This window comes from Anolis carolinensis, chromosome X (genome assembly GCF_035594765.1).
Source record: "Anolis carolinensis isolate JA03-04 chromosome X, rAnoCar3.1.pri, whole genome shotgun sequence".
Classification (NCBI taxonomy): Eukaryota; Metazoa; Chordata; class Lepidosauria; order Squamata; family Dactyloidae; genus Anolis; species Anolis carolinensis.
In genome coordinates this window covers 522,171-534,320 of record NC_085847.1, presented here as the reverse complement: position 1 = coordinate 534,320, position 12,150 = coordinate 522,171, and the positions used below count along the sequence as shown (strand labels likewise).

The following is a 12,150-nucleotide window of genomic DNA, read 5'->3' as shown; positions in this document are numbered from 1 at the left end:
AACAAAAAATATATATATAAATAAAAACAACTCCTCCTCTTTGGGGTTGCTCGTTTCCTGAGACTCCCCTCTATCCGAAATCGAAAGGGAGGGGGGGTTCCTACGTTACGTAACGCAACGTGTTTGGATACAAACGAGAAAGGCCTCTTGTCCTCCCCCCTCCCCACACGTGTTGATATCTAGGATCATACCCCCCACGCTGGTTCATTGCTTTGCTATCACTGGGGCGCGTTCTCACGTGTGTCACAGACACGTGTCACTACAGTAGAGACCCTTCCTGCCCTGACCCGGGTTCGAGCTCTAGGAAAACCATGTGTGAAGTCTCCCAGGTCCCTTCCACACAGCCATAGAACCCAGAATAACTCATAATACTGCAATACAGTAGAGTCTCACTTATCCAACACTCGCTTATCCAACGTTCTGGACTACCCAAGGCATTTTTGTAGTCAATGTTTTCAATATATCATGATATTTTGGTGCTAAATTCATAAATACAGTAATTACTACATAGCATTACTGTGTATTGAACTATTTTTACTGTCAAATTTGTTGTCTAACATGATGTTTTGGTGCGTAATTTGTAAAATCATAACCTCATTTGATGTTTAATAGGCTTTTCCTTAATCCTTCCTTATTATCCAAGATATTCGCGTATCCAAGCTTCTGCCGGCCTGTTTGGCTTGGATAAGTGAGACTCTACTGTATAGTCGTATAATAATAATAATCTATCTATATATAAAAAGGTAATGAAATTTCAGCCTAGGACAAAACAACAAAACTGCACATCCCAGAAACACTAACCTTGGCAGCACAACCTCTCATCCATGCCTCTACGTTCATACAACAAAAAGAAAACAAAAAGAAAGTCCTAATTAGAGGGAGAGGAAGAATTGTTTTTATCCCATTGCTGCCAGTTAGAAGGCTAAGCTCCGCCCACTTGGTCTCCTAGCAACCCACTCAGCCCAGGGGACAGGCAGAGTTAGGCCTCACTTAGGCCTCTTCCACACTGCCTATAAAATACAGATTATTTTTATTTATTTATTTATTAGACTTGTATACCGCTACTCCCAGTTTGGCTCGGAGCGGTTTACAGAAATAGATTAAAACAATACAATTAGCTTTAAAATAACAATAAAAACAATAAAACAACAATAAAGACAAACATAGCCCCGACCAAAATTATCTGATTTTAACTGGATTATATGGCAGTGTAGACTCAAGGCCCTTCTACACAGCTATATAACCCATTTATAATTGACTTAATGCCAGGGGAAAACCTTTACCCTTTACCTTAACTACCACCAATTCCTCAATACTTTATTTCCCATACCACCAGACTTCGCCACAGCAACGCGTGGCCGGGCACAGCTAGTATAATATATAATACTGTACTATAATATATAATGCTCTACTGTACATATAATACAGCATTATCATGTATTGAACTACTTTTTCTGTCAAATTTGTTGTATAACATGATGTTTTGGTGCTTAATTTGTAAAATCCTAACCTAATTTGATGTTTAATAGGCTTTTCCTTAATCCCTCCTTATTATCCAAGATATTCGCTTATCCAAGCTTCTGCTGGCCCGTTTAGCTTGGATAAGTGAGACTCTACTGTATATTGTATATACATATAATATTGATAATAATATTTTTATAATGTAATACAATATAAGAATAATAATAATACAGTATTATAATTGTATATTTATATTACATGTAATATTATTAATAATATTGCAATATAGTCGTATAGTATAATATAATAATATATAATGCTTGTATAGTGCTTATATTGTGCTATACTAAGAATATAATATATTGTATGTATATATAATTTGTAAGCCACCCTGAGTCCCGTTCGGGGTGAGAAAGGCAGGATATAAATGTTGCTAATAAATAAATAAAATAAATAAATATCTAGAAGTGTCTAGGACAGTGATGGGCAATCTTTTGCGCTTGGTGTGTCAAAATTCACCAAAAAACCTAGCATGACTTGGGTGGTGTGTCACTTCGAGAAAAAAACATAATTTCACAATATATATAGTTTAAATAACAAAAATATATAATTGTAATATATAACTGTACTAGCTGTGCCCGGCCACACGTTGCTGTGGCAAAGTGGTGGTGGTATTGGTTAAAAGTTGTTGTGGAATTTTTATTTGAAGTTATTTGTATTTTTTAAATTAATTTTATTATAACTTATCTTTTTATTTATTATATGTTATTATTTTGTTGTATTGTTTTTAGTTATTGTGTTATAGTATTTTATTGTATTAATTTTTTAGTGTTTTTTATTATTTTTTATTGTATTATTTGTATTTATTTTATTTTTTATTCTTTTATTAACACTGGGCTGAGTGGGTTGCTAGGAGACCAAGTGGGCAGAGCTTAGCCTTCTAAGTGGCAGCAATTGGATAAAAACAATTATTTCTCTCCCTCTAATTAGGACTTTATTTTTCTTTGCTTTTTGTTGTATCAACCTAGAGGCGTGGATGATGGGTTGTGTTGTCAAATTTCGAGGTTGGGGGGCCTGTAGTTTTGTTGTTTTGTGGGTCGCCGTGATGCCATCACTCTTTTATATATATAGATTTAATAAATCAAAAACTATTTCCTACCATTATTTCCATGTACAACAATCTATGGTACCTCTTGCAGTTTCCACGCTAATTTCTCTCTATTCTAGTTTCAATGTAGTCATGAATAATGAATAATATAATAATAATATAATAGTAATAATATAATAATATACTACAATAATAATAGAATGATACTATCTATCTATCTATATATATATATATATATATATATATATATATATATATAAATGTAACGTGCATAATTCACATGGAGTAAACAACAAAACCACTGGACCAAATCACACCAAATTTGGCCAGAAAAGACATAATCATCCAATCAATCTGCATGCGGCAGCGTGTCAGCAAAAATGGCTAGGCGTGTTAGTGCTGACACGCGTGTGATAGGTTGGCCATCACTGGTCTAGGTTCAGTCCCCAATCACCTGTTTGATTGCCTTCCTGCCTTGATATTATCTGCCTTGATATTCTGGATTATATGGCAGTGTAGAAGGGCCCTGTCAAAGCCCTCCTGACAGATGGCCACACCGCCTTTGCAAAGGAAAAGAGAAGTAGAGTGGAATGTGTGGGGTCATTATTCTTATAGAGTTGGAAGGGACCCACATAGTCCAATCCTTCCCTAGGTTGGAAGACGCAATCAAAGCCCTCCCGACAGATGGCCATCAAAACCTCCATGAGACTCCAAGAGCTCGCTCTTCCAGACAGGCCCTATATTACAGATTTTCTGTTTGTCCCAGATTATCTGGCAGTGCGGACTCATGTAATCCATCTTAGCCTTCCGTTCCCTTTTGCAGCGATCCATCAGCCGGCGGCTCTACGACGAGAACGAGGACCTCTCCGACGTGGAGGAGATCGTCAGCGTCCGGGGCTTCAGCCTGGAGGAGAAGCTGAGGAGCCCTGGCTTCCGGGGACAGTTTGTGCGGGCCATGGAGGGCAAAGGTACCCCCTGCGAGGGCACCCCGGGGTGGGTGTAGGGCCCACTGACCTGCCGATTTCCTACCCTCCTCATAAGGGATCCCTTGGTTGGTGCATGGGAGGCTGAAGAGCTTGTCAAACTACAGCTCTTTTTATCTGTGCCATGGCAAGTCAAGTGGGGTCAATGTGCATCAATTCTGTGGTGTAGATGCACCCTTGGTTTCCTCCAGCCGGGCTGCTTTGTTGTGTTAATTTTGATTTTCTCTGCTTTTATTTCCCTGTTTTGTTTAGATTTCACTTTTGAGTATGTGCAGCGAGAGGCCCTTCGCGCCCCCCTCGTCTTCAGAAGTAAGGCTGGACTGGGAATTAAGTAAGACAGTGCTCTTTATGTCTTATACTTACAAGTATATATATATATATATATATACAATATATATATACAATATAATTTACAATAATATATAATAATATAACATATTGTATCTATCTTATATATATATAAAAAGTGATGGCATCAGGGCAGCGGACAAAACGACAAAACTACAGGCCTCCCAACCTCGAAATTTGACAACACAACCCATCATCCACGGCTCTAGGTTGATACAACAAAAAGAAAAGAAAAATAAAGTCCTAATTAGGGGGAGAGAAATAATTGTTTTTATCCAATTGCTGTCAGTTACAAGGCTAAGTTCCGCCCACTTGGTCTCCTAGCAACCCACTCAGCCAAGGGGACAGGCACAAGAGTTTCGAGAGACCTCTAAGGGCCATCCAACCCAACCCTTTCTACTATGCAGCAGGACACAATCCAAGCATTCACAACACATGGACAATGTATAAATACTATACAATACTACACAGGGACATAGACCCCCTCTATCGTCACCACTTTCACAGTACACAAACAACCAAATGCATACTAAACATAAAGACAACCATACAACAGACATCCAATACCACCACTACCTCAACAATTTCTCACCAACACCACCAGACAACGCCACAGCAACGTGTGGCCGGGCACAGCTAGTATACATATAATATTCATAATCTTATATTGTAATACAATATAATACTAATAATATAATTAATAATATTAATTATATATTATATTTTACATGTAATATTACTAATAATATTACAATATATTGATATAGTACAATTTAGTAATTTATTGCCAGCATTGTACTGTGCTAATAATATAATATTGTATGTAAATTTAATTTGTAAGCCGCTCTGAGTCCCCTTCGGGGTGAGAAGGGCGGGATATAAATGTAGTAAATAAATAAATACAGTAAATAGACAACAATTCGATGGCGCATAAACAGATATACAAATAAAATGAAGCTAAAACCAAAACGTTCAAAACATCTCAACATCTCAACCAAGCAATCCAAAAGCATAGTCCTAAATCACAACCTAATTTGATGTTTAATAGGATTTTCCTTAATCCCTCCTTATTATCCAACATATTCACTTATCCAACGTTCTGCTGGCCTGTTTATGTTGGATGATACTCTACTGTATTTACATAAAGCTCAAATTTAAGATAAGACTGTCCAACTCTGATTAGATCATTATTCTCATCTTCTTCAATGTAAATGTGCTTATGTATCCGTTTAATAATAATAGAGTAAAATAATCCATGTAATAATAAATAGAGTAAAATAATAAATCAATAATAATAAGATCTGAGTGAAATAATAAATGTATTAACAATAAAATAATAAAAATAGAGTAAAATAAATGTAATAGTAGCAACAATAATACAGAAAAATAATAAATGTACCATATATTCTCGAGTATAAGATGACCCAAATATAAGCCCACCAGGACCCTCACCTAAGCCGAGGGGGGCTTTTTCAGTCTTAAAAAAAGGGCTGAAAAACTAGGCTTATACTCGAGTATATACAGTAAGTAAAGGTTTTCCCCTGACATTAAGTCTAGTTGAGTCCGACTATGAAAGTGGTGCTCATCTCCATTTCTAAGCCAAAGAGCTGGTGTTGTCCGTAGACACCTCCAAGGTAATATGGCCGGCATGACGGCATGGAGCACCGTTACCTTCCCACCGGAGCAGTACTTATTGATCTACTCACATTGGCATGTTTTCAAACTGCTTCGAAGCTGGGGCTAACAGTGGGAGCTCACTCCGGTCCCTGGATTTGAACTGCCAACCGTTGGGTCAGCAAGTTCAGCAGCTCAGCAGTTTAACCCGCTGCACTACCGGGGGCTCCCTAAAACCCATATAAACATACATAATAACATCCTACACCCCTGGCTTGGTCATCATGACAATAACAACAACAACAATTTCTTGCCCCTTCTCTTCTTTGCATTGAAACACACTATATAATTATTATTATTACTAATAATATTACAATATATTGATATAGTACAATATAGTAATTTAGTGCCAGTATTGTGCTGTGCTAATAATATAATATTGTATGTAAATTTAATTTGTAAGCCGCTCTGAATCCCCTTCAGGGTGAGAAGGGTGGGATATAAATGTATTAAATAATATAATATAATATATTAAAAGACATAGGGTGCATTTCCACTGTAGAATTAACGCAGTTCAATACCACATTTACTGCCATGGCTCAGTGCTGTCGAATCTTTAAGATCTGTTGTTTGGTAAGACAGAGACTTTCTGGTAGAGAAGACTCAAACTTTCTAAAACTACAGCTTCCAGGATTGCATAGCCTTGAGCCGTGGCAGTTTAAGTGGGTTCAAACTCCATTTGTAGAGATGAAAAGACACGAAAACCATTCATTCCAGTAAAAATGCCCTTTAAAATTTACAGTTTAAAATGGATTGGTTAGGCTTCTGAGTGGCATTGGCATGTCCCAAGATGGCTCTTCCTATTTCCTTTCAATTGTATTCTGACTTTCTGCTGAATTTCAGCTTTTTTATATCGTGCTTACTCTAATTTTACCGATTTCAGGATGCCAGACCCGGATTTCACGGTACGGGACGTCAAGCTCCTTGTGGGTGAGTTGTTTTCAATTTTTTTTTCCCAACTGAAAAAGGTGTTCTTTGGGAATACCTTTTTTTTAAAACTCCATCTATAACTTTGGGGGCATCTATACTGTAGAATGAATGCAGTTTGACCCCACTTGAACAGCCATGGCTCAATGCTAAGAAATTGTGGGACATGTAGTGTGAGATACCAGTACTCATTTATTTATTTATCACTAGCTTTGCCCGGTGGTATGGGAAATAAGGTATTGAGGTATTGGTGGTAGTTAAGGTAAAGGGTAAAGGTTTTCCCCTGACCTTAGCCTTCTAACTGGCAGCAATTGGATAAAAACAATTCTTCCTCTCCCTCTAATTAGGACTTTGTTTTTCTTTTCTTTTTGTTGTATGAACGTAGAGGCATGGATGAGGGGTTGTGCTGCCAAGTTTAGTGTTTCTGGGATGTGCAGTTTTGTTGTTTTGTCCTAGACCAAAATTTCATTACCCTTTTATATATATAGACTAGCTTTGCCCGGCCTCGCGTTGCTGTGGCTTATGCTTTCAGAGTGTTGTTCTTTATTTACTGTCCTGATTTTAGAGATTATATTTTTCTGTATTATTATATCACAGTAATTATTACATATTATATTTATAATCTTATATTATCTGCTTAGAACTGGATTATATGGGGCCTTTTCTACACAGCTGTATAAAATGCACACTGAAGTGGATAATATGGCAGTGTGGACTCAAGATAATCCAGTTCAAAGCAGATAATATAAAATTATAAATAGGTTATATCGCTGTGTGGAAGGGCCTTGAGTATACACTGCCATATAATCCAGTTAAAATCTGAGAATCTGTATTTTATAGGCAGTGTGGAAGAGGCCTAAGTGAGGCCTAACTCTGCCTGTCCCCTGGGCTGAGTGGGTTGCTAGGAGACCAAGTGGGCGGAGCTTAGCCTTCTAACTAGCAGCAATTGGATAAAAACAATTATTCCTCTCCCTCTAATTAGGACTTTGTTTTTCTTTTCTTTTTGTTGTATGAACGTAGAGGCATGGATGAGGGGTTGTGCTGCCAAGTTTAGTGTTTCTGGGGTGTGTAGTTTTGTTGTTTTGTCCTAGGCCGAAATTTCATTACCCTTTTATATATATAGATAGAAAAACCATAAAGTTAAAAACTTGGCATTATGCTACATTTCCTTTGACCAGGAGCTGGCCACTTGGAGTGCCTTTGGTGTTGCTGTGAGAAGGTCCTCCATTGTACATGTGGCCAGGCTCAGACTGCATTATAGTCAGTGCTCTGTGGTTTGCTCTCCTCCACAATCGCATGTCGTGGACTCCACTTTGTAGCCCCAATTTATAAAGATTGGCTCTGCATCTCGTGGTGCCAGAGCGCAGCTAATTCAGCACATTCCAAGTCGCCCAGGAGGGAGTTTCTCATCTTGTATCAGCCACTGATTGAGGTTCCGGGTTTTAGCCTGCCACTTTTGGACTCTTGCTTGCTGAGATGTTTCTGTGAGGATCTCTGTAGATCTTAGGAAGCTATTTCTTGATTTAAGGCGTTGGGTGTGCTGGTTGATATCTGAACAGAGGATGGGCCGGAGATGTCACTGCCTTGGTCCTTTCATTATCGGCTGCTACTTTCCGATGGATTTCAGGTGGTGCAGTATTGGCTAAACAGTATAATTTCTCCACTGGTGTTGGGTATAGACATCCTGTAATAATGCGGCATGTCTCATTAATAGCCAAATCCATATTGGGTATGTGTACTTAGCAGCAGAGTAGCAAAGCGCAAGTGCAAGTGTCAGGTTGTGCCAGTCAGTTTTCATATGATGTTATTTCTAGCACCCACTTTTTGCCTGATGTTCAAGCAGTGCTTCTTGTAAGTCAGGGCACGGTCTAGAGTGACTCCCAGGTATTTGGGTGTGCTGCAATGTTTTAGTGGGATTCCTTCCTAGGTGATCCTCAGAGCTCAAGATGCTTGTCTCTTCTTAAGATGAAAAGCACACATCTGTAGTTTTAGATGGGTTAGGAATCAGCCCTGTAATAGGCAGTAAGAGCACCTAAAGCTTTGGAGAGCTTCTGTTCAACTATTTCAAAGCTCCCTGCTTGGGCAGTGATGGTACGATCGTCAGCATAGATGAAATTCTCTGTCTCTTCTGGCAATGGCTAATCATTTGTGTAAATGATTACACAAGCCGTTCTTCTGTTTCTCTGACCCTGTAACTCAACAAAAAAGCTCCTGTTTTGTAGCAGATTTCCTATGAAGTGGGTGAGATAGTAATCTTTTGTGATAGTATACAATTTTTTTCAATTCTCATGATTCCATAGCATTGAGCCATAGCAGTTAAAGCAGTACCAAACTGTATTCATTCTATAGTGTAAATGCAGTTCCTAACGACCTAATTCTGAAACAGTAACTTGCAGAAGTAACTTGTTTCCTTCCATTCAATCAGAAGGCACCCTGGAAACATACATATAATAATACAGTAGAGTCTTACTTATCCAACATAAACGGGCCGGCAGAATGTTGGATAAGTGAATATGTTGGATAATAAGGACGATTAAGGAAAAGCCTATTAAACATCAAATTAGGTTATGATTTTACAAATTAAGCACCAAAACATCATGTTATACAACAAATTTGACAGAAAAAGTAGTTCAATACCCTGCTATGTAGTAATTGCTGTATTTACGAATTTAGCAGCAAAATATCACGATGTATTGAAAACATTGACTACAAAAATGCATTGGATAATCCAGAACTTTGGATAAGTGAGTGTTGGATAAGTGAGACTCTACTGTAACTTCTTTCCTTCCATTCAATCAGAAGGCACCCTGGAAGCATACATATAATAATACAGTAGAGTCTCACTTATCCAACATAAACAGGCCAGCAGAACGTTGGATAAGCGAATATCTTGGATAATAAGGAGGGATTAAGGGAAAGCCTATTAAACATCAAATTAGGTTATGATTTTACAAATTAAGCACCAAAACATCATGTTATACAACAGATTTGACAGAGAAAGTAGTTCAATACGTAGTAATGCTATGTAGTAATTACTATATTTACGAATTTAGCACCAAAATATCACGATGTATTGAAAACATTGACTACAAAAATGCGTTGGATAATCCAGAACGTTGGATAAGTGAGACTCTACTGTAACTTGTTTCCTTCCATTCAATCAGAAGGCACCCTGGAAGCATACATATAATAATACAGCTATGTAGTAATTACTGTATTTACGAATTTAGCACCAAAATATCACGATGTATTGAAAACATTGACTACAAAAATGCGTTGGATAATCCAGAACGTTGGATAAGTGAGACTCTACTGTAATACTTTTTGCGCAGTTCTTTTCGGAGGAGTAGAACAAGTCTTTTGTTGCTTACAAATCTTTGATTGAAGCACGTCATCTCGAAAAGAAAGGAAAATCAAAGTGATGGCTTCACCTTCTGGCCATTATTTTTAACCCCATTTTCCTCTCATGAGCCAATAGAAATTGTTTTGTCCTTTTGCGATGTGCCTCGCGTCCCCCCCAAAAAGCTACGAAATGTCATTGGGAGTATTTTCGGAAGAGAAGCAAAGGACGGGACAAATTATCAGTCGGAATTTTCAGCAGGGAGGGAAAGAGGATGGGATGAAATACATTAGCAGGAGTTAATGGAAAGGAGGACACAAGCATATGTTAAGTGTTTTTGGAGGGGAAGAAGAGAACAAAATAACATCAGGTATTTTTGGATGGGGGAAATGGGCTCTATCTTCCGCTGAGAGAAAGAAAGAAAAGTATTGCAATAAAAAACTTATTGTAGATAATGACCGGAACGGAGGAGAAAAGAAAACCTACCTGTTGATGTTACATAACTTATGCCTGGACTTTAGTGAGGAGGGAAAAAAGGGATTTTAATTGATTAATTGGTTAATGAATTTATTTTTAAATGCCATGAGCAGCCCTTACAAAGTGTTGTCGAAGGCTTTCATAGCCGGAATCACTGGATTGTTGTACGTTTTCTGGGCTATCTGGCCATGTTCCAGAAGCATTCTCTCCTGATGTTTCGCCCACATCTATGACAAGCATCCTCAAAGGTGGTGAGGTCTGTTGGAAACTAGACAAGCGGGGCTTATATATCTGTGGAATGATGTCCAGGGTTTTCTGTTTGGGACAAGTGCGAATGTTGCCATTGGCCAGCTTGATTAGCATGGAAAAGCCTTGCAGCTTCAAAGACTGGCTGCTTCCCACCTGGGGGAATGCTTTGTTGGGAGGTGTTAGCTGACTCTGGTTGTTTCCTGTCTGGAATGTTAATGTGGGATTTGTATATTGATAGTGTTTAAATGCAGTTTGTGTCATGCTTTGAATTGCAACTGATTACATTATCCAGAGTGTACTATAGTCTGGAAAGAGTTAATTACAGTAGAGTCTCACTTATCCAACATAAATGGGCTGTCAGAATGTTGGATAAGCAAATATGTTGGATAATAAGGAGGGGTTAAGGAAAAGCCTATTAAACATCAAATTAGGTTATGATTTTACAAATTAAGCACCCAAACATCATGTTATACAACAAATTTGACAGAAAAAGTAGTTCAATACAAAATAATGCTATGTAATAATTACTGTATTTATGAATTTAGCACCAAAATATCACGATTTATTGAAAACATCGACTACAAAAATGCGTTGGATAATCCAGAACGTTGGATAAGTGAGTGTTGGATAAGTGAGACTCTACTGTACTAAGAAGCTATGATGTCCTTAATGTGTGGCTGGAACTAGGGAGTATCCAGATACAAGTTGAGTTGAGTTCTGTCTGCCTAGAGTGAGAGCCAAGTCCTGTGTCCGTCTACTGTCTTCTGCAAGTCCGTTTGTCTTGATTATTACTGCATACAGTAAAACTTTGTATATAGTTTTACTAACCTCTCTGGGTGTCACTTCGTTCTGCCTTCCACTGATTCCATCCAACTACTGCTGCGCTGCAAATTACTCTGACATGGAATCCCCCTGTTTTCTGAGTGTTGTTCTTTATTTACTCTCCTGATTGTATTGTTCATTTTCTGTGGAAATTGTCCACACGCTCATGGATTTCAGTGACTTCTCTGTGTCGTCTGGCATGGTGGTTGTGAGAGTTGTCCAGCATTTCTGTGTTCTCCAATAATACACTGTGTCCAGGTTGACTCATGAAGTGCTCTGCTATGGCTGACTTCTCTGGTTGAGTTAGTGTGCACCCTTGCCTCGTTTCCAACAGCCCTCACAACCTCTTGCCATAAATGTGGGCAAAACGTCAGGAGAGAATGCTTCTAGAACATAGCCAGACAGCCTGGAAAACTCACAGCAACCCAACCCTTGGAGTTCGTGGGATGTAGGTCTTATTTGGTGCTATAGCCTGCCCGGCTGTATCTCCACTTGCCTCCGTTCGTTGAGGTTTCTAGATTAAACCAAGGTTGTCCCTGGTCCTGGGCCACTTTAAAGCCACTTTATGACTTAAAGCCACTTTATGCTCCTCTTTGAGATTGGAACCCAGAGGTCATGCCTGTCCTTGTTTGCTTTTTTTCTCTGGGAGGAAATTGCCAGCTTGGGCAAGGCCAGCGTGCGCTGCAGCGCTCTGAAGCGGGCACCCTGGGAGGTCCCTGTTCCTTGCTTTTAGGAACTACTTTATTAGCCAGAAGCTTTTA

The 12,150-nt window shown here is 38.6% G+C and overlaps 1 protein-coding gene across 7 annotated transcripts in view; it reads left to right on the top strand.

Annotated features, from left to right (window-relative positions):
* The window catches only part of kdm2b (lysine demethylase 2B), a 74,401-nt gene that overhangs the window by 545 nt on the left and 61,706 nt on the right, over nt 1-12,150 (top strand). For 6 of the 7 annotated variants that reach the window (XM_062958742.1, XM_062958741.1, XM_062958747.1 and 3 more), the window contains exons 2-4: nt 3,393-3,537; nt 3,805-3,883; nt 6,458-6,504. In XM_062958742.1, the coding sequence (XP_062814812.1) occupies nt 3,393-3,537; nt 3,805-3,883; nt 6,458-6,504 (271 nt within the window). Of the gene's footprint in view, nt 1-3,392; nt 3,538-3,804; nt 3,884-6,457; nt 6,505-12,150 lie in introns of those variants that run through there. The other variant, XM_062958745.1, reaches the window with a different exon arrangement.